Here is a 21,393-nt window from a genome sequence, read left to right on the forward strand (position 1 = left end):
AATCCCCGGTGAGGCTCCGCTCGGTGTCGCGGCTCCGCTCAGGCGATCTCGGCGGGCAGCCCCGCTGAGGGCGGGAGGGGAGGGGAGGGGTCCTCGGGGCGTGGCGCGGACCGGAAGTGACGCAGAGCGCCGCCCTCTCGGTCGCGGCGGTCGCAGCGTTCAAGGGGTGAGTGATGGCGGGGCCCGGCGCCGCATCCGCCGCCATCGCCGCCGCCGCCGCCCATCGGCCGCTCCCGCCGCCCCCTCCCGCCTCCCCCGCTCCCCCCGCGGCCCCCGGGGCGCTCCGGGGCCGCCGCCGCCGCTCGGGGCCCGCGCTCCGGGAGCGCCGCCGGGTGCGCGGCCCAAGATGGCGGCGCCGGGTGAGGGGAGGGGGGGAACCGGGGACGGGATTTGGCGGGAAACGGGAGCGGGAAACGGGAACGGGACCGGGAACGGGAATGGAACTGGAACCGGGACCGGGGGGATTCGAGGGGTCCCGGGGGTCTCTCGGTGCTGATTGAAGGGGTCCGGGGGTGGTCAGCGGTGCTGGGAGTGACCAGTGGTCCTGGCTCTGAGTGGTCAGTGCAGCCGTGAGTGGTCAGTGGCCCTTTGAATGGTCACTGCTCGCTCGAGTGGTCAGTGCAGCCGTGAGTGGTCAGTGCTCCTGTGAGTGGTCAGCGCTGTAATGGGTGGTCAGTGTTTCTCTGAGTGGTCAGTGCAGCCGTGAATGGTCATTGGTCCCCTGAATGGTCAGTGCTCCCTTGAGTGGTCAGTGCTCCCGTGAATGGTCAGTGCAGCCATGGGGGGTCAGTGTTTCTGTGAGTGGTCAGTGGTCCCACGAGTGACCAGCACTCCTGTGAGGCCTTCCCACTCCCTCAGATGGTCACTGCTCCCTTGGGTGGTCAGTGTTTCTTTGAATGGTCAGTCCTGCCCTGAGTGGTCAGTGGTCTCATGGGTGGTCAGCGATCCTAGAGATGGTCAGTGGTTCTGTGAGTGGTCAGTGATGCTGTGAGTGGTCACTGCTCTCCTGGGTGGTCAGTGGTCTCCTGCAAGTGGTCGTCTTCCCATGAATGGTCAGTGCTCCCGTGAGTGACCAGTCCTGGGGGTGGTCAGTGCTCCCCTGAGTGGTCAGCAGTCCCATGAATGGTCAGTGCTCCCGTGAGTGACCGGTCCTGGGGGTGGTCAGTGCTCCCCTGAGTGGTCAGTCCTCCCATGGGTGGTCAGTGTTCCTGTCAGTGATCCTGTGAGTGGTCAGTGGTCCCCTGAGCGGTCAGTGATAACGACAGGTGGTCAGTGCTCCTGTGAGTGGTCACTGCTCTCATGGGTGGTCAGCGCTCCCCTGAGTGACCAGTCCTCCTGTGGGTGGTCAGTAATTCTATGGGTGGTCACTGGTTCTGTCAGTGGTCAGTGCTCCCGTGAGTGGTCAGTGCTCCTGTGGGTGGTCACCACTCCCTTGGGTGACCAGTCCTCCCTGGGGTGGTCAGTGATCCCTGAGTGACCAGTCCCCACACTCCCCTGGGTGCTCCCCACTGCCCTGAGTGACCAGTCCTCCCTGGGGCGGTCACTCCCCCGGCTGACCAGTTCCCCCACTACCCTGGGTGCTCCCCACTCCCCAGGGCGGTCACTCCCCCTGAGTGACCAGTCCTTTTGTGGGTGGTCAGTGATTCTATGAGTGGTCAGTCCTCCCATGGGTGGTCACTGCTCCCTGGAGTGACCAGTCCTCCCCTGAGTGACCAGTCCCCCACTCCCTGCAGTGACCAGTCCTCCCCTGAGTGACCAGTCCTCCACTCCCTGCAGTGACCAGTCCTCTCCAGGGCGGTCACTCCCCCGACTGACCCCTCACTCCCCTGGGCACTCCCCAGGGTGGTCACTCCCCCCTAAATGACCAGTCCCCCGCTCCCTGCAGTGACCAGTCCCCCACTCCCTGCAGTGACCGGTCCTCCCCTGAGTGACCAGTCCTCCCCTGAATGACCAGTCCTCCCCTGAGTGACCAGTCCTCCCCTGAGTGACCAGTCCTCCCCTGAATGACCAGTCCTCCCTGGAGTGACCAGTCCTCCCCTGAGTGACCAGTCCCCCACTCCCTGCAGTGACCAGTCCCCCACTCCCTGCGGTGACCGGTCCTCCCCTGAGTGACCAGTCCCCCACTCCCTGCAGTGACCAGTCCTCCCCTGAGTGACCAGTCCTCCCCTGAATGACCAGTCCTCCCTGCAGTGACCAGTCCTCCCCTGAGTGACCAGTCCTCCCTGCAGTGACCAGTCCTCCCCTGAGTGACCAGTCCTCCCTGCAGTGACCAGTCCTCCCCTGAGTGACCAGTCCTCCCTGCAGTGACCAGTCCTCCCCTGAGTGACCAGTCCTCCCTGCAGTGACCAGTCCTCCCCTGAGTGACCAGTCCCCCGCTCCCTGCAGTGACCAGTCCTCCCCGGGGCGGTCACTCCCCCCGAGTGACCACTGACCCCGTGTGTCCAGCGCGGCCATGGCGGAGAACGACGTGGACAACGAGCTGCTGGACTACGAGGACGACGAGGTGGAGAACGCGGCCGGGGCCGACGGCGCCGAGGCCCCCCCGAAAAAGGACGTCAAGGGCTCCTACGTGTCCATCCACAGCTCGGGCTTCAGGGACTTCCTGCTCAAACCCGAGCTGCTCCGGGCCATTGTGGATTGTGGCTTTGAGCACCCCTCCGAGGGTGAGTCTGGGGGCTTCCTCAGGGGCTCCTGGGGGGGTTTGGGGTCATTCTGGGGGGTCTGGGGGCTTCCTGCTCAAACCCGAGCTGCTCCGGGCCATCGTGGACTGTGGCTTTGAGCACCCCTCCGAGGGTGAGTCTGGGGGCTTTGGGGGGTCTGGGGGGCTCCTGGGGGGCTCTGGGGGGCTCCTGGGGGGGTCTGCAGTCATCCTGAGGGGTCTGGGGGCTTCCTGCTCAAATCTGAGCTGCTCAGGGCCATCGTGGACTGTGGCTTTGAGCACCCCTCCGAGGGTGAGTCTGGGGGCTCTGGGGGCTCTGGGGGGCTCCTGAGGGGCTTCAGGGACTTCCTGCTCAAACCCGAGCTGCTCAGGGCTATTGTGGATTGTGGCTTTGAGCACCCCTCCGAGGGTGAGTCTGGGGGCTCTGGGGGGCTCCTGGGGGGGTCTGGGGTCATTCTGAGGGGTCTGGGGGCTTCAGGGACTTCCTGCTCAAACCCGAGCTGCTCAGGGCTATTGTGGATTGTGGCTTTGAGCACCCCTCCGAGGGTGAGTCTGGGGGCTCTGGGGGGCTTTGGGGGGCTCCTGGGGGGGTCTGGGGGGCTCCTGGGGGATTTAGAGGGGTCTGGGGTCATCCTGAAGGAGTTCAGGGTCTGCCATCATGGACTGCGGGTTTGAGCATCCCTCCGAGGGTGAGTCTGGGGGATTTGGGGGGCTTTGGGATCATCTTGAGGGGCTTTGCGACCCTCCCAGGGGGCTCTGGGGGATCTCAGGGGTCTCTAACCCTGAATTTTCCCCCCCAGTGCAGCACAAGTGCATCCCCCAGGTCCAGACATGCTCTGGGGGGGTCTCTGTTCCTCTCCTGGGGGGTTCTGGGGGTCTCTATCATTCTCTGGGGGTATCAGGGTGGTCTCTAACCCCCCAATTCCCCCCCCAGTGCAGCACGAGTGCATCCCCCAGGCCATCCTGGGCATGGACGTGCTGTGGGGGGCTCTGGGTGGTCTCTGGGGGTCTCTATCATGCTCTGGGGATCTCAGGGGATCTCAGGGGGTCTCAGGGTGGTCCCAGGGGGTCTCTAACTCTGAATTTCCCCCCCAGTGCAGCACGAGTGCATCCCCCAGGCCATCCTGGGCATGGACGTGCTGTGGGGGGCTCTGGGTGGTCTCAGGGGGTCTCAGGGTGGTCCCAGGGGGTCTCTAACCCTGAATTCCCCCCCCCAGTGCAGCACGAGTGCATCCCCCAGGCCATCCTGGGCATGGACGTGCTGTGGGGGGCTCTGGGTGGTCTCTGGGGGTCTCTATCATGCTCTGGGTGGTCTCAGGGTGGTCCCAGGGGGTCTCTAACTCTGAATTTCCCCCCCCAGTGCAGCACGAGTGCATCCCCCAGGCCATCCTGGGCATGGACGTGCTGTGCCAGGCCAAGTCCGGGATGGGCAAAACCGCCGTGTTCGTTCTGGCCACGCTGCAGCAGCTGGAGCCCGTCACGGGCCAGGTGGGGCTCTGGGGAGGCTGTGGGGGGCTCTGGGGAGGCTTGGAGGGGCTCTGGGGGTCTTTGGGAGGCTTGGGGGGGGGCTCTGGAGGCTCTTGGGGGCTCTGGGGGTCTCTGGGGGGGCTCTGGGGGGCTCTGGGGGGGCTCTAGGGGGCTCTGGGGGGGCTCTGGGGGGCTTTGGGAGGTCTGGGGGGTCTCTGGGGGGGTTCAGGGGGGGCTGTGGGAGGCTCTGGGGGAGCTCTGGGGGGTCTGGATGGGGCTCTGAGGGGTCTCAGGGGGCTCTGTGGAGCTCTGGGGGTGCTCTGGGCGGGTCTCTGGGGAGATTCTGGTGGGGCTTTGGGGTCTGGGGGGCACTGAGGGCTCTGGGGGGCTTTGGGGGGCCCTGGGGAGGCTCTGAGGGGCTCTGGGGGGTCTGGACGCAGCTCTGGGGGGACTCTGGGGGGCTCTGGGGAGGCTCTGGGGGGGCTCTAGAGGCTCTGGGGGTCTCTGGGGGCTCTGGAGGGTCTCAGGGGGCTCTGGGGTGGCTCTGGGTGGGCTCTGGGGGTCTCTGAGGAGGCTCTGGGCGGGTCTCTGGGGAGATTCTGGTGGGGCTTTGGGCTCTGGGGGGCTCTGGGCTCTCTGGGAGTCTCTGGGGGGTCTCAGGGGGTCCCGGCAGGGCCCTGAGCCCCCTCCCCTGTCCCCTGTCCCCTGCCCGCAGGTGTCGGTGCTGGTGATGTGCCACACCCGGGAATTGGCGTTCCAGATCAGCAAGGAGTACGAGCGCTTCTCCAAGTACATGCCCAGCGTCAAGGTGGGGGCTTTGGGGGGCTTCAGGGGGTTTTTTGGGGGGGCCTTGAGGGTCTGGAGGGGTCTGGGGGTGTCCTGGAGGGGTCTGGGGGTGTCCTGGAGGGATTTGGGGTGGCTTGGAGGGATCTGGGGATGGTCTGAAGTGATTTCAGGGGCTCTTGAGGAATTTGGGAAGGTCCTGGAGAGGTTTTGGGGTGGCCTGAAGGGATTTGAGGGGTCTGGGGGTGTCCTGGAGGGGTTGGGAGGGTCTTGAAAGGAATTTTGGGGTGGCCTGAAGGGGTTTTGGGGTGGTTTGAAGGGTTTAGGGGTGGATTTGAAGGTGTTTGAGGCGGTTCTGATGATTTTATGAAGGTTCTGGAGAGGTTTGGGGGTGTCCTGAAGGTGTTTGAGGGGTCTGGGGGTTTCCTGGAGAGGTTTCTGGGGGTTTTGAGGAATTCAGGAGGGTTTTGGAGAGTTTTGAGCAGGTTCTGGAGGGGTTTGGGGGTGGTTTGAAGGGATTTGGGAGGATTCTGATGATTTTGGGGTGGCCTGGAGGGGTCTGGGGGCGTCCTGAAGGGATTTGGGGGCTCTTGAGGAATTTAGGAAGGTTTTAGAGAGATTTTGGGGTGTCCTGAAGGGTTTGGAAGTGGATTTGAAGGTGTTTGAGGGGGTTATGAGGAATTTGGGAAGGTTCTGGAGAGGTTTGGGGGTGTCCTGAAGGTGTTTGAGGGGTCTGGGGGTGTCCTGGAGGGGTCTGGGGGTGTCCTGGAGGGATTTGGGGTGTCCTGGAGGGATTTGGGGATGGTCTGAAGTGATTTCAGGGGCTCTTGAAGAATTTAGGAAGGTTTTAGAGAGATTTTGGGGTGGCCTGGAGGGTTTGGGGGTGGATTTGAAGGTGTTTGAGGCGGTTCTGATGATTTTTGGAAGGTTCTGGAGAGATTTTGGGGCATCCTGGAGGGATTTTGGGGCGTCTTGAAGAATTTGGGAAGGTTCTGGGTGGGTTTTGGGGTGTCCTGGAGGGGTTTGGGGTGATATTTTTCAGGGTTTGTCCCTCATTTCTGATTTTTAGGTGGCTTTTTCTCAGGAAATCGTCTGTTACTTCTAATTTTTGGGGCTGGATTTTTTTCAGGGATTTTTTTCCTCATTTTGGGTTTTTGGGGCTGGATTTTTTTAGCACTGTTCCTGATTTATGAATTTTTGGGGCCGTCCCTGATTTCTGATTTTTAGGGGTGGTGTTTCTCAGGGAATTGTCTGTTATTTATGATTTTTTTGGGGGTGTATTTTTTGGGTTTTGTCGCTGATTTTTGGTTTTTAGGTGGTTTCTCAGGGAATTCTCTATTATTTATGATTTTTGGGGCTGGATTTTTTTTATTATTTTTCTCTATTTTTTGGTTTTTGGGGCTGTATTTTTTTTTTTATTTTTCTGTATTTTTTGATTTTTGGGGCTGTATTTTTTTTTTTTATTTTTCTGTATTTTTTGGTTTTTGGGGCTGTATTTTTTTTTTTATTTTTCTGTATTTTTTGATTTTTGGGGCTGGATTTTTTTATTATTATTTTTTTTTCTCTATTTTTTTTTTGTTTTGGGGCTGCATTTTTCAGGAAAATGTCTCTTATTTATAATTTTTTTGTCCTGTATTTTCTGGAACTGCCTCAAATTCCCAATTTTTTTTTGTTTTTTTTTTTCCCCCAAAAGTGGCTGTTTTTTTTCGGGGGCCTGTCCATCATTTATGATTTTTGAGTTTTGTTCCTGATCCATGATTTTTGGGCTGTATTTTCAGGGGTTTTTACCTAATTTATGGTTTTTAGGGCTGTGTTTTTGGGGTTTGTCTCTCATTCATGATTTTTAAGTGGAGTTTATCAGGGAATTATCTATAATTTATGATTTTTGGGGTCGTATTTTCAGAGATTTTCTCTTCATTTATGATTTTTGGGCCTGTATTTTCAGGAATTTGTCTGTTATTTATGTTTTTGGGGGCGTATTTTTGGGGTTTGTCCCCGATTTTTGAATTTTGGGTTTGGATTTTTTGGGCTTTGTCCCTAAGTTACGATTTTTAAGTGGAGTTTCTTAGAGAATTGTCTGTTATTTTTGATTTTTGGGGTGAATTTTTTGGATTTTATCCCCAATTTTTGATTTTTGTGCCTATTTTTTTGAGGATTTTTCCCCTCATTTATAATTTTTCGGGCTGGATTTTTTGGGGCCACCCCTGAAATGATAATTTTTTATTTTTTTCTGTCCCAGGTGGCTGTTTTTTTTCGGAGGCCTGTCCCTCATTTGGGGCCGTAAATTTTGGGATTTTGTCTGTGATCTTTGAATTTTGGGGCTCTTTTTGGGTTTATCTCTAGTTTATGATTTTTAAGTGGAGTCTATCAGGGATTTGTCCTTAATTTTTGATTTTTGGGGCTGAATTTTTTGGATTTTATCCCCGATTTTTGATTTTTGGGGCTATTTTTTCGGGGGATTTTTCCCTCATTTATATTTTTTTGGTTCTATTCTTTGGGCCCACCCCAAATTCCCAATTTTTTTGTTTTTTTTCCCCTGTTTTAGGTGGCTGTTTTTTTTTCGGGGGCCTGTCCCTCATTTCTGATTTTTTGGGGTGGTGTTTCTCAAGGAATTGTCTGTTTATTATTAAAGTTTTAGGTGGTATTTTTTTTGTGGATTTTTTTCTTATATGGCTTTTTGGGTCTGTATTTTTTTTTTTTTGGGTTTGTTCCAAATTTTTAATTTTTGGGGCCATATTTCTTAGGGTTTGTCTTTGACTTAGGACTTTTTGGGGCTGAATTTTTTGGATTTTATCCCCGATTTTTGATTTTCGGGGCTATTTTTTGGGGGGATTTTTCCCTCATTTATATTTTTTTAGGCTGGATTTTTCGGGACTTGCCCTAAAACGATAATTTTTTATTTTTTTCTGTCCCAGGTGGCTGTTTTTTTTTCGGGGGCCTGTCCCTCATTTATGATTTTTGGGGTGGAATTTTTTTGGGGATTTTTTTCTCTCATTTTGGGATTATGAGGTTGTATTTTTCAGGGTTTGTCCTTTATTTTTGGGGCTGTATTTTTTGGATTTTATCCCCAATTTTTGATTTTCGGGGCTGTTTTTTGGGGGGGATTTTTCCCTCATTTTTGATTTTTGGGGCTGCGTTTTTCTGTTGTTCCTTACTTACAATTTTTGGGGCTGTATTTTTTGGGTTTGTCCTTAATTTATGATTTTTGGGGCTGGATTTTTCAGGATTTGTTCCTAATTTATGATTTTTTGATATATTGTGATTTTAATACGTTTAACGATATTTGAAATAATAACATTCTGTACATTTTGAGATTTTTTTTCCTTATTTGGGGAGTTTTTGGGACTGTCCTTGATTCACGATTTTTAAGTGAAATTTTTCAGGGATTTCTCTGGTTTTTTTTATGATTTTTTTAGGGCCACATTTTTGGGGTCTGTCCCTCATTTCTGGTTTTTAGGGGGCTTTTTTTAGGGGGCTTTTTTCAGGGAATTGTGTATTATTTACGATTTTTTAGGTGGCGTTTTTTTGGGAAATCTTGCGTTATTTATGATTTTTGGAGCCAAATTTTTCGGCGTTTTTCCCTAATTTATAATTTTTTTAGGCTGGATTTTTTGGGGCCACCCCTAACATGATAAATTTTTTATTTTTTTCTGTCCCAGGTGGCCGTTTTTTTCGGGGGCCTGTCCATCAAGAAGGACGAGGAGGTGCTGAAGAAGAACTGCCCCCACATCGTGGTGGGGACCCCGGGCAGGATCCTGGCCCTGGCCCGGAACAAGAGCCTCAACCTCAAACACATCAAACATTTCATCCTGGACGAGTGCGACAAGATGCTCGAGCAGCTCGGTGAGTCTGGGGGTCCGGGGGGGATTTGGGGGGTCCTGGGGGGATTTGGGGGGATTTGGGGGGTCCTGGGGGGGATTTGGGGGGATTTGGGGAGTCCTGGGGGGGATTTGGGGAGTCCTGGGGGGGATTTGGGGGGTCCTGGGGGGGATTTGGGGGGATTTGGGGAGTCCTGGGGGGATTTGGGGGGTCCTGGGGGGATTTGGGGGGATTTGGGGGGTCCTGGGGGGATTTGGGGGGGATTTGGGGGGTCCTGGGGGGATTTGGGGGGGATTTCGGGGGTCCTGGGGGGGATTTGGGGGGATTTGGGGAGTCCTGGGGGGATTTGGGGGGTCCTGGGGGGGATTTGGGGGGATTTGGGGAGTCCTGGGGGGGATTTGGGGGGATTTGGTGAGTCCTGGGGGGGTTTTGGGGCTCCCTGGGGGGTTTCTGGGGGTTCCTGGGAGGTTCTGGGGGATGGGTTGGGGGTCTCTGAGGGTCCTGGGGGGATTTTGGGGGTTTCCAGGGAGTTTTGGGGGGATTTTGGGGTCTCCAGGGGGTTCCTGAGGGTCTTTGGAGGGTCCCAGGGTGGGTTTGGGGGCCCTTGGGGGTAATTTGGGGAGTCCTGGGGGGAGATTTGGGGGGTCCTGGGGGGGATTTGGGGGGATTTGGGGAGTCCTGGGGGGATTTGGGGAGTCCTGGGGGGGATTTGGGGGGGGATTTGGGGGTCTCTGGGGGATTTGGGGAGTCCTGGGGGGGATTTGGGGGGTTTTGGGGAGTCCTGGGAGGTTTTGGGGGTCTCTGGGTGGTTCCTGAGGGAACTTTCCCCCCTAACACCCCAAAACTCCCCCTCCTGAGCCCCCCAAATCCCCCCTAACCCCCCAAATTTCCCTCTCAATCCCTTCTGTGACTCTCCATTTTTCCTACAGACCCCCCTAACCCCCCAAATTCTCCCCTAACCCCCCAAATTTCCCCTTAACCCCCCAAATTTTCTTGTTTTTTTCCCCCCAAACTTCTCCTAACCCCCCAGATTCCCCCTCAATCCCCTCCCAGACCCCCGGAGACCCCTCCAGAGCCCCGAATTCCCCCTGTAACCCCCCAGATTTCCGTGTTTCCCGCAGACATGCGGCGGGACGTGCAGGAGATTTTCCGCATGACGCCGCACGAGAAGCAGGTGATGATGTTCAGCGCCACCCTGAGCAAGGAGATCCGCCCCGTGTGCCGCAAGTTCATGCAAGACGTAATGAATTCCTTCCTCCTCACCCTCCTCTTCCTCATTTTCCCTCATTTTCCCTCGTTTTCCCTCATTTTCCCTCATTTTTTCTCGTTTTTTTCATTTTTTCTCTCATTTTTTCCTCATTTTTTCCTCATTTTTTCCTCATTTTTTCCTCATTTTTTCTCATTTTTTTCTCATTTTTTTCTCATTTTTTTCCCTCATTTTTCCCTCATTTTTTTCTCATTTTTTTCTCATTTTTTTCCTCATTTTTCCCTCATTTTTCTCTCATTTTTTTCTCATTTTTTCCTCATTTTTCCTCATTTTTCCCTCATTTTTTCCTCATTTTTTCTTCATTTTTCCTCATTTTTTTCCTCATTTTTTCCTCATTTTTTCCTCATTTTTTCCTCATTTTTTCCCTCATTTTTTCCCTCATTTTTTCCCTCATTTTTTCCTCATTTTCCCTCATTTTTTTCTCTTATTTTTTCTCATTTTTTCCTCTCATTTTTCCCTCATTTTTTCCCTCATTTTTTCCTCATTTTTCCCTCATTTTTCCCTCATTTTTTCCCTCATTTTTTCCTCATTTTTCCCTCATTTTTTCCTCATTTTTCCCTCATTTTTCCCTCAATTTTTCCCTCATTTTTTCCTCATTTTTTCCTCATTTTTCCCTCATTTTTTCCCTCATTTTTTCCTCATTTTTCCCTCATTTTTCCCTCATTTTTTCCCTCATTTTTCCCTCAATTTTTCCCTCATTTTTTCCTCATTTTTTCCTCATTTTTCCCTCATTTTTTCCCTCATTTTTTCCTCATTTTTCCCTCATTTTTCCCTCATTTTTTCCCTCATTTTTTCCTCATTTTTTCCTCATTTTTCCTCATTTTTTTCCTCATTTTTTTCCTCATTTTTTTCCTCATTTTTTCCTCATTTTTTTCCTCATTTTTTTCCTCATTTTCCCTCATTTTTTCCCTCATTTTTTCTCATTTTTTTCTCATTTTTTTCTTCGTTTTTTCTCATTTTTTCCTCATTTTTTCTCATTTTTTTTCTCATTTTTCCTCATTTTTCCCTCATTTTTCCCTCATTTTTCCTCATTTTTTCCTCATTTTTTTTCTCATTTTTTCCTCATTTTTTCTTCATTTTTTTCTCATTTTTTCCTCATTTTTTCCCAACCCCTTTCCCGCCGCGGAAGAGATTTCGGGTCCTTTTTCCCTCTTTTTTTCTGTTTTTTCTTTCCTCATTTTTCCTCTTTTTTTTTCCTCCTCCTGCTTGGAGGATGATGATGATGCTGAAGAAGATTTTAAGCCCCAAAAAACCAAAAAATTCCCTCCTGGGAAGGTTTTTGAGACCCCCCAATTCCCATTTTTCCTCCTCCCTCTTGGTTTTTGGAGGATGATGAAGAAAAAGAAGATTTTAAACCCAAAAAAATTCCCTCCTGGGAGGTTTTTGAGACCCCCCCGATGATGATGAAGAAGATTTTAAACCCCCAAAAAGCCCCTCCTGATGGTGGGGAGGGAAAAGGGGGTGGCTGGGGGGTCTCAGGAAGAGTTTCAGGGGTTTTGAGGCTCCTTTTGGGGGTCTCGGGGGCACTTTGGGGGTTTTTAAAGCTCCTTTTTGGGGGTCTCAGGGGCAGTTTTGGGGGTCTCAGGGGCAGTTTTGGGGGTCTCAGGGGCAGCTGGGGGCTCAGAGTTGCCCAGGTGAGCTCAGGGAGGATCAGAGGGGGCTCAGGTGAGCTCAGGGGGGTCTGGGGGGGCCCAAATGGGCTCAGGGGGTGCCCAGGCAGGATTTGGAGTGCCCAGGTGAGCTCAGGGGGTGCCCAGGTGAGCTCAGGTGGGATTGGGGGATACCCAGCTGTGCCCAGGTGAGCTCAGGTGAGCTCAGGTGTGCCCAGGTGTGCCCAGGTGAGCTCAGGTGTGCCCAGGTGTGCCCAGGTGAGCTCAGGTGAGCTCAGGTGTGCCCAGGTGTCCCGGGCGGGGGCTGAGGCTGTGGCTGTGAGCTCAGGGTGGGCTCAGGGGATACTCAGGTGTGCCCAGGTGAGCTCAGGTGTGCCCAGGGGGGCTCAGGGGGGCTGGGGGCTGTCCCAAGTGTCCCAGGCGGGGGCTGAGGCTGAGGCTGTGAGCTCAGGGGGGTTTTAGGGTGCCCAGGTGAGCTCAGGTGGGTCTGGGGGTGCCCAGTCAGGATTTGGGGGGGGCTCAGGTGTGCCCAGGTGTGCCCAGGGGGCTGGGGGCTGTCCCAGGTGCCCCGGGCGGGGGCTGAGGCTGATCTCCCCCAGCCCATGGAGATCTTTGTGGACGACGAGACGAAGCTGACGCTGCACGGGCTGCAGCAGTACTACGTCAAACTCAAGGACAACGAGAAGAACAGGAAACTCTTCGACCTGCTCGACGTGCTCGAGTTCAACCAGGTCTGGGGGGACCCGAAACCGCCCCAAAAACCCGGGGGGGTCCCCAAAAACTGCCCCAAAATCCAACCCAAAAACGGCCCCAAAAACCCCGGGGGGTCCCCAAAAACTGTCCCAAAATCCAACCCAAAAACGGCCCCAAAAACCCCGGGGGGTCCCCCAAAAAGTGCCCCAAAAACTGTCCCAAAAACTGCCCCAAAAACTGCCCCAAAAATGCCCCCAAAAACCCCGGGGGGTCCCCCAAAAACTGCCCCAAAAACTGCCCCCAAAACTGTCCCAAAATCCACCCCAAAAACTGCCCCAAAAATCCCAGGGGATCCCCAAAAAATGTCCCAAAATCCACCCCAAAAACCGCCCCAAAAACCCCGGGGGATCCCCAAAAACTGACCCAAAATCCACCCCGAAAATGGTTCCCAAAATTACGGGGGGATCCCCCAAAATCCACCCTGAAATTCACCCCAAAAACAGCCACAAAATCATGGGGGTGGGAGGGTCCCCCAGGATGGATTTTGGGTCCCCAGGGTGAATTTTGGGGTCCCCAGGGTGGATTTTGACCCCATTTTTGGCCCCCAGGGTGGATTTTGGGGTCCCCAGGGTGGTTTTTGCCCCCCCAGGTGGTTTTGGGGTCCCCAGGATGAATTTTGGGGTCCCCAGGGTGGATTTTGGGGTCCCCAGGGTGGATTTTGGGGTCCCCAGGATGGATTTTGAGCCCGTTTTTGCCCCCCCAGGGCAGGTTTAAGATCCCCAGGATTATTTTAGGATCCCCAGGGTGAATTTTGGGGTCCCCAGGATGGATTTTGGGGTCCCCAGGGTGGATTTTGACCCCATTTTTCCCCCCCCAGGTGGTTTTGGGGTCCCCAGGATGGATTTTGGGGTCCCCAGGGTGGATTTTGAGCCCATTTTTGCCCCCCCAGGTGGTTTTGGGGTCCCCAGGATGAATTTTGGGGTCCCCAGGATAATTTTAGGGTCCCCAGGATGGATTTTGGGGTCCCCAGGGTGAATTTTGGGGTCCCCAGGATGGATTTTGGGTCCCCAGGGTGAATTTTGGGTCCCCAGGGTGGATTTTGGGTCCCTAGGATGGATTTTGGGTCCCCAGGGTGGATTTTGGGGTCCCCAGGGTGGATTTTGGGGTCCCCAGGATGGATTTTGAGCCCGTTTTTGCCCCCCCAGGGCAGGTTTAAGATCCCCAGGATTATTTTAGGATCCCCAGGGTGAATTTTGGGGTCCCCAGGATGGATTTTGGGGTCCCCAGGGTGGATTTTGACCCCATTTTTCCCCCCCCAGGTGGTTTTGGGGTCCCCAGGATGGATTTTGGGTCCCCATGGTGGATTATGGGGTCCCCAGGATGAATTTTGGGGTCCCCAGGATGGTTTTAGGGTCCCCAGGATGGTTTTAGGATCCCCAGGATGGATTTTGGGTCCCCAGGGTGGATTTTGGGGTCCCCAGGGTGGATTTTGACCCCATTTTTGCCCCCCCAGGTGGTTTTGGGGTCCCCAGGATGAATTTTGGGGTCCCCAGGATGGTTTTAGGGTCCCCAGGGTGGATTTTGGGGTCCCCAGGGTGGATTTTGAGCCCATTTTTGCCCCCCCAGGTGGTTTTGGGGTCCCCAGGATGAATTTTGGGTCCCCAGGGTGGATTTTGGGGTCCCCAGGATGGTTTTAGGGTCCCCAGGATGAATTTTGGTGTCCCTAGGATGGATTTTGACCCCGTTTTTGCCCCCCAGGTTGTGATCTTTGTCAAGTCCGTGCAGCGCTGCATCGCCCTGGCCCAGCTGCTGGTGGAGCAAAACTTCCCGGCCATCGCCATCCACAGGGGCATGCCCCAGGAGGAGAGGTGAGAACCCCAAAAATCACCCCAAAATAATCCCAAAATAACCCCAAAATTATCCCAAAAATAACCCCTGAGACCCCCAAAATCCCCCTCAAATCCCCGACCCCCCGGCCATCGCCATCGACAGGGGCTGCCCCAGGAGGAGAGGTAAAAACTGAAATTAAACCACAAAATCATCCCAAAATAATCCAGAAATAACCCCTGAGACCCCCAAAACCAGCCCCAAAATCCCCCCGAAATCCCCGACCCCCCCGGCCATCGCCATCCACAGGGGCATGCCCCAGGAGGAGAGGTGAAAACACAAATTAAACCCCAAAATAACCCCAAAAATAACCCCTGAACAGCCCCTGAGACCCCCAAAATCCCCCTGAAATCCCCGACCCCCCCGGCCGTCGCCATCCACAGGGGCATGCCCCAGGAGGAGAGGTGAGAACCCCAAAAATCACCCCAAAATAATCCCAAAATTCCCCCAAAAATAACCCCTGAACAACCCCCAAAACAGCCCCAAAAATCGCCCTTGAAATCCCCAAAAATTTACCCCAAAATCACCCCAAAATAATCCCCAAAAAACCTCTCTGAGACCCCCAGAAACACCCCCTGGACCCCCCAAAACACCCCCATTGGTCAGGGACCCCTAAAACCAACCCCAAAACACCCCCTGTAACCCCAAAAAAGCACCTTAAACCCCCAAAACAACCTCTAAAGACCCCTGAACCCCCCAAAAACCCCTCTGGACCCCCCCAAACCCCCTCTGAGCCCCCCAAAACACCCCCTGGACCCCCCCAAACCCCCTCTGAGCCCCCCAAAACACCCCCTGGACCCCCCCAAACCCCCTCTGAGCCCCCCAAAACACCCCCTGGACCCCCCCAAACCCCCTCAAATCCCCTCTGAGCCCCCCAAAAACCTCCCTGGACCCCCCAAGACCCTCCTACACCCTCCTAAACCCCTCTGAGCCCCCCCAAACCTTCCTGAGTCCCCCAAAACACCCCCTGGACCCCCCCAGACCACTCCTGAAGCCCCCAAACCCCCTCTGAGTCCCCCAAAACATGCCTGGACCCCCCAAAAGAAACCCTGGACCCTCCAAAACCCCCTGAAACACCCCCTGGACCCCCTTAAACCTTCCTAAACCACTCTGAGGCCCCCCCCAAACACTCCAAGGACCCCCAAATAACCCCTCTGAGCCCCCCAAAACCTTCCTGAGCCCTGCCAAACCCCCTCTGAGCCCCCCAAAACACCCCCAGGACCCCTCAAAGACCCCCCAAACCCCCTCTGAGCCCCCCAAAACAACCCCTGGACCCCCCAAAACCCCCCTAAACCCCTCTGAGCCCCCCAAAACCCTTCAGGAACCCACCCAGGACCCTCCAACCCCCCCCCCAGGACCCCTCAAAACACCCCCAGGACCCCTCAAAGACCCCCCAAATCCCCTCTGAGCCCCCCAAAACCCCCTCAAACCCCCGTGTCCCCCCAGGCTGTCGCGGTACCAGCAGTTCAAGGACTTCCAGCGCCGGATCCTGGTGGCCACGAACCTGTTTGGGCGCGGGATGGACATCGAGAGGGTCAACATCGCCTTCAACTACGACATGCCCGAGGACTCCGACACCTACCTGCACAGGGTGGGCACCTTTGGGGGGCTTCAAATCCGGCTTTGGGGGAGTTTTAGGGGGGCTTTGAGGGGTTTGAGGGGGTTTGGGGGGGTCTTGAGGGGGTTTAAATGGGCTCTGGGGGGGTTGTGGAGGGGTTTGGGAGGGGTTGGAGGGTCTTTGAAGGGTCTTGGGGGTGTTTAGGGGGGTCCTTGAGGAGTCTCTGGGCTTCCTGACGGGGTCTGAGGGGGTGAGGAGGGTCCTGGAGGGGTCCTGAGGGGTCGTGAGGGTGTTTTAGGGGGTCTTTGAGGGATCCTGGGAGTGTTTGGGGAGCCTTTGAGGGGTCCTGGGTGGCTTTAAGAGGGTCCTGTGGGGTCCTGAGGGTCTTTTAGGGGGGTTTTGGGGGGTCTTTGAGGGGTTTAGGAGGGTCCTGAGGGGGTTTAGGAGGGTCCTGAGGGGGTTTAAAGGGATCCTGGGGGTGTTTTGGGGGGTCCTGGGGGAGTTTTGGGAGGTCCTTGAGGGATCCTGGAGGGGTTTGGGGGGTTCTGGGGCTGTTTTGGGGGGTCCTGGGGGGTTTGAGGGGTCCTGGGGGGGTCTTGAGGGGGTTTGGGGAGGCTTTGAGGGGGTTTGGAGGGTCCTCAGGGTGTTTTGGGGTGGGTTGGGGGGGTCCTGGGGGGCCTTTGAGGGGTCCTGGCGGGGTTTAAGAGGGTCCTGTGGGGTCCTGAGGGTGATTTAGAGGGTCTTTGAGGGGTCCTGGGGGTGTTTGGGGGGTCTTTGAGGGGATTCTGGAGGGTTCCTGAGGGGTCCTGGGGGTGTTTTGAGGAGTCCTTGAGGGTTTGGTGGGGTCCTGGGGGGTCCTGAGGGGGTTTGGTGGTATCCTGGGGGGTCCTGGGGGGGTTTAAAGGGGTCCTCGGGGGTTTGAAGGGTCCTGGGAGGGTCCGGGGGGGGTTTAGGAGAGTCCTGGAGGTGTTTTGGGGAATCCTGAGGGGGTTTGGGGGGTCCTGGGGGTGTTTTGGGGCCTCTTTGAGGAGTCCTGAGGGGTCGTGGGGGTGTTTTGGGGGGTTTTAAAGAGATCCTGGGGTTGTTTTGGGGGGTCTTTGAGGGGTCCTGGGAGTGTTTTGGGATGTCCTGAGGGGGTCCTGGGGGTTTTTGGGGCCCTCCAGGTGGTTTTTGGGTCCCCCTGACCCCCTAATCCCTGCCCAGGATGTTCCATGGGGGGTTTTGGGACCCCTCAGGGGGTTTTTGGGGCCCCCCTACCCCCTATCTCCCCCCAGGTGGCCCGGGCGGGGGTTTTTGGGGCTCCCCAGGTGTTTTTTTGCCCCCCCGACCCCCCAATCTCTCCTGAGGATGTCCATGGGGGTTTTTGGGGCTCCCCATTGTGTTTTTGGGGTTCCCCAGGCGGTTTTTGGGGTTCCCCAGGCAGTTTTTGGCCCCCCTAACCCCCAAATTCACCCCCCAGGTGGCCCGGGCGGGGGTTTTTGGGGTTCCCCAGGATGTCCATGGGGGTTTTTGGAGCCCCCCAGGTGTTTTTGGGGCTCCCCAGTTGGTTTTTGGGGCCCCCCAGGCAGTTTTTGGGGCCCTCCAGGTATTTTTGAGCCCCCCTGACCCCCAAATCCCCCCCCCAGGTGGCCCGGGCGGGGGTTTCTGGGGTCCCCCAGTTGGTTTTTTGCCCCCCCAGGCAGTTTTTGGGGTGCTCTAACCCCAATTTCCCCCCCCAGGTGGCCCGGGCGGGGGTTTTTGGGGTCCCTCAGTTGGTTTTTTGCCCCCCCAGGCAGTTTTGAGCCCCCCTGACCCCCAATTCCCCCCCCAGGTGGCCCGGGCGGGCCGTTTCGGCACCAAGGGCTTGGCCATCACCTTCGTGTCGGACGAGAACGACGCCAAAATCCTCAACGACGTCCAGGATCGCTTCGAGGTCAACATCAGCGAGCTGCCCGACGAGATCGACATCTCCTCCTACAGTGAGGGGGAAAATTGGGGTCTTGGGGGGTTCTGGGGGGGTCCTGGAGGGGATTTGGGGAGTCCTGGGGGGTCCTGGAGGGGATCTGAGGGGTCCTGGAGGGGGTTTGGGGATGTTTTAGGTGGTTTTAAGGGGTTTGGGGGTGTTTCAGGGGGTCCTGGAGGGGGTTTGGAGGGTCCTGGAGGGGGTTTGGGGGGTCCTGAGGGGTCCTGGTGGAGTCTTGGGGGGTCTTGGGGGGTCTTAAAGGGGGTTTGGGGGTTCCTGGGGGTGTTTCAGGGGGTCCTGGTGGGGGTTTGAGGAGTCCTGGAAGGGGTTTGGGGATGTTTTAGGTGGTTTTAAGGGGTCCTGGGGGTGTTTCAGGGGGTCCTGGAGGGGGTTTGGGGGGTCCTGGGGGGTCCTGGAGGGGGTTTGGGGGGAGCTGGAGGGGGTTTGGGGAGTCCTGGGGGTGTTTTGGCAGATCCTGGAAGGTCCTAGAGGTGTTTTGGAGGGTCGTGGAGGGGTTTTGGAGGGTCTTGAGGACATTTTTCAGAGTTCTGGAGGTGTTTTAGGGGTCCTAGGAGAGTCCTGGGAGAATTTTGGGGGGTCCTGGAGGGTCCTGGGGGTGTTTTGGGGGTGTTTGGGGGATCCTGCAGAGATTTTGGGGTGTTTTCGGGGGTCCTGGAGGGTCCTTGGGGTATTTTGGGGATCTTGGGGTGGTTTTGGGGTGTCCTGGGGGTGTTTTTGGGGGTCCCAGGGGTTTGGGGTGAACCCCACTGAGCTGCCCCACGACATCGACACAATTTGGGGAGGTTTTGGGGGGGTCTTTGGGGGGATTTTGGGGGTCTTTGGGGTGGGTTTTTGGGGGTCATTGAGGTGGGGCTTTGGGGGGGTCTTTGGGGTGAATTTTTGGGGGTCTTTGGGGTGGGTTTTGGGGGTCTTTGGGCTGAGTTTTTAGGGGTGACTTTACCCCATGTTGATTTTTTCCCTCCTCTTTTCCCCCACAGTCGAACAGACCCGATAAGGACCCCCCAGGCCCCCCCGACGCCGCGACCCCCCCGGGACCCCTCCCCAAATTCCCCTTTTCCCCCAAAACAAACCGACCCCGGCTCGGCCAAAGGGGGGGGTTGGGCCGCCCCCCCCCCCCCCCAATCCCCTCCCCCCTCCCCGGGGGTTTTGTAGAAAAAAGGCCTAAAAAAAAAAAAAAAAGAAAAAAAAAAAAACAAGAAAAAAAGAAAAAAAAAGAAAAAAGTGAAAAGTTTTTCCCCCTTTCCCCTCGTGTGGCAGCTGGGGGGAGGGGCCTGGGGCCACGCCCACCCCCGGGACCCCCCCCCGGACCCCCCCCCGGCTGTAAAATTTCTGGTTTTTTTGGTAAAATAAAGTTTTGCCGGATCGGCCTTGGAGCGTCTGGGGGCGGGGCTTGCGGGGAAATTACCATAAAAGGGGAAAATGGGCGTGGTTTGGCTGAAAGGGGCGTGGTTATGTGGGTGAAGGCGGGGCTTGTTAATGAGGTGTGTCCATAAAAGGAAAAGGGGCGGGGTTATGCGGGTGAGGGCGTGGTTTGAGCGCGGGGTGGAGTTACGTCACAGGGAGGGGGCGTGGCCTCGTTTTCCCGCCGTTCGGCGCCGCCGCCATTTTGTCCCTGGGGGTGGGCGGGGCCCGGGGTGGGCGGGGCTTGGCGGGACTATAAAAGGGGCGGCGTGAGGGGTCGCGGCCTCTTCGGGCCTGCGGCGGGTGAGAGGCGGGAGCGGTGGTTGTGAGGGGAATTGGGGGATTTCTGAGGGGAATTGGAGATTTATGAGGGGAATTGGGGGGTTATAAACGGAGATCGGGGGTTTCTGAGGAGAATTGGGGGTTTCTGAGGGGAATTGGAGATTTATGAGGGGAATTGGGGGGTTATAAACGGAGATCGGGGGTTCCTGAGGGGAATTGGGGGTTTATAAAGGGAAATCGGGGGCTTCTGAGGGGAATTGGGGGTTTCTGAGGGGAATTGGGGGTTATAAAGGGAGACCTGGGGTTTATATGGGGAATTGGGGGTTTATAAACGGAGATCGGGGGTTTCTGAGGGGAATTGGAGATTTATGAGGGGAATTGGGGATTTAAAAAGGGAAATCGGGGGGTTCTGAGGGGACTTGGGGGTTTCTGAGGGGAATTGGGGGTTATAAAGGGAAATCGGGGCTTCCTGAGGGGAATTGGGGGTTTATAAAGGGAAATCGGGGGTTTGTGAGGGGAATTGGGGGTTTATAAAGGGAAATCGGGGGTTATGAGGGGGATTTGGGTTTTCTGAGGGGAATTGGGGGGTTATAAACGAAGATCAGGGAATTATGAGGGGAATTGGGGGTTTATAAAGGGAGATCTGGGGTTTATGAGGGGAATCGGGGGTTTGTGAGGGAAATCGGGAGTTTCTGAGGAAGAACCGAGTTTTTATGAGGGAAAATCGGGGCTCTTAAAGGGCGATCTGTGATTTCTGAGGGAAAATCGGGGTTCCTAAAGGGCGATCTGTGTTTTCTGAGGGAAACCCGGGGCTCTCTGATCTCCAGCCTGTTTCATTCGGAACTCCTGATCCCATTTTTATATTAAATCCCCAATTTTCGGGGCCGTGGCGATGATGACACCCAAGACTAGAGTCTCTGATTCCTGCTGAGGACAGCACAGCCCTGAGCCACGGCCAAAACACCCTAAAAACACCAAAAAAACCCTAAAACCCCTAAAATCCCCTAAAAACCCCTCCCGGGATCCGCCCCAGCCTCACCCCGCTGTGTTTCAGGTCTCGGTGATCGGTAAAACTCCAATAAAATCCCGATAAAACCCCGATAAAAGCTCAATAAAACCCCGGTAAGTCCCGGTTTGTCCTTTGTTCCCTCCCGGCGGCGGCGGCGATGAGGAATCGCTTCAAATCCTCTGATTTTCCACTTTGTGAGGACAAAACTCGCAGCGCACTGAGCCCCGGCCGCCCCGGGAGACACAGAAATCCTTCTGGGAGCCCTAAAAATCATCTTGGGAGCCCCAAAAATCCTTCTGGGAGCCCTAAAAATCCTTCTGGGAGCCCTAAAAACATTCTTGGGAGCCCTAAAAACCACCTTGGGACACCAAAAATCCTTCTGGGAACCCTAAAAACCTTCCTGGGACCCCAAAAATTCCTCCCAGGACACCCCAAAATCCTTCCCTGGACCCCCAAATCCCCTCCTGGGACTCCCAAAAATCCTCCTGGGACATTCCCAGTCCTGAATTGTTTTATTTCCCGCAGCCCCAGAGGAACCTTGGAACCAACAGCGACGCTGGACGGGGAGGGAGGGGGAGAAAAAGGGGAAATAAAGGAGATTTTGGTGAAATAAAGGACGTTTTGGATGAAATAAACTCGATTTTGGGTGGAAAAAATGGGATTTTGGATGAATTAAACGTGATTTTTGGGTGAAAAAAGGGGGATTTTGGAGGAAATTTAAAAGGATTTGGGGTGAAAAAGGGCGATTTTGGGTGAAAAAAGGGGGATTTTGGAGGAAATTTAAAAGGATTTGGGGTGAAAAAGGGCGATTTTGGGTGGAAAAGGGATTTGAGTGAAAAAAGGGGATTTCTGGGTGAATTAAAGGAGATTTTGGAGGAAATTAACTCGATTTTTGGTGGAAAAACGGGATTTTGGGTGAATTAAATGTGATTTTTGGGTGAAAAAAGGGGAATTTTCGGGGAAATAAAATGGGATTTCTGGGTGAAATAAAAGAT

General features: G+C 55.0%; 1 protein-coding gene and 1 long non-coding RNA gene across 2 annotated transcripts; both read left to right on the forward strand.

Moving 5' to 3' along the window:
• The first annotated feature begins 114 nt into the window (after nt 1-114).
• On the forward strand, nt 115-19,214 carry LOC310921521 (spliceosome RNA helicase DDX39B). The gene is made up of 12 exons (XM_083881680.1): nt 115-166; nt 2,446-2,663; nt 3,594-3,634; nt 4,061-4,147; nt 4,842-4,934; nt 8,569-8,752; nt 9,850-9,968; nt 12,205-12,336; nt 14,057-14,166; nt 15,632-15,776; nt 17,554-17,701; nt 18,684-19,214. Exons 2-12 carry the CDS (start codon nt 2,453-2,455, stop codon nt 18,698-18,700), a joined length of 1,287 nt encoding a protein of 428 aa, XP_083737806.1. The 5' UTR covers nt 115-166; nt 2,446-2,452; the 3' UTR covers nt 18,701-19,214.
• Nucleotides 5,704-8,536, forward strand: LOC310921522. Its single transcript, XR_014592153.1, has 2 exons — nt 5,704-5,784; nt 5,952-8,536. It is a non-coding gene; the product is annotated as an uncharacterized lncRNA (long non-coding RNA).
• Nucleotides 19,215-21,393: the final 2,179 nt, after the last annotated feature.

The sequence above is a fragment of the Zosterops lateralis genome (genome assembly GCF_965231275.1).
Source record: "Zosterops lateralis genome assembly, chromosome: 35".
NCBI lineage: Eukaryota > Metazoa > Chordata > Aves > Passeriformes > Zosteropidae > Zosterops > Zosterops lateralis.

Coding starts and splice junctions, on each gene's coding strand:
- LOC310921521 (XM_083881680.1), top strand. CDS start 2,453: ATGGCGGAGAACGACGTGGACAACGAGCTGCTGGACTACGAGGACGAC. Junction 4,148..4,841: donor TGGAGCCCGTCACGGGCCAG/GTGGGGCTCTGG, acceptor CCCTGCCCGCAG/GTGTCGGTGCTGGTGATGTG. Junction 12,337..14,056: donor ACGTGCTCGAGTTCAACCAG/GTCTGGGGGGAC, acceptor TTTGCCCCCCAG/GTTGTGATCTTTGTCAAGTC.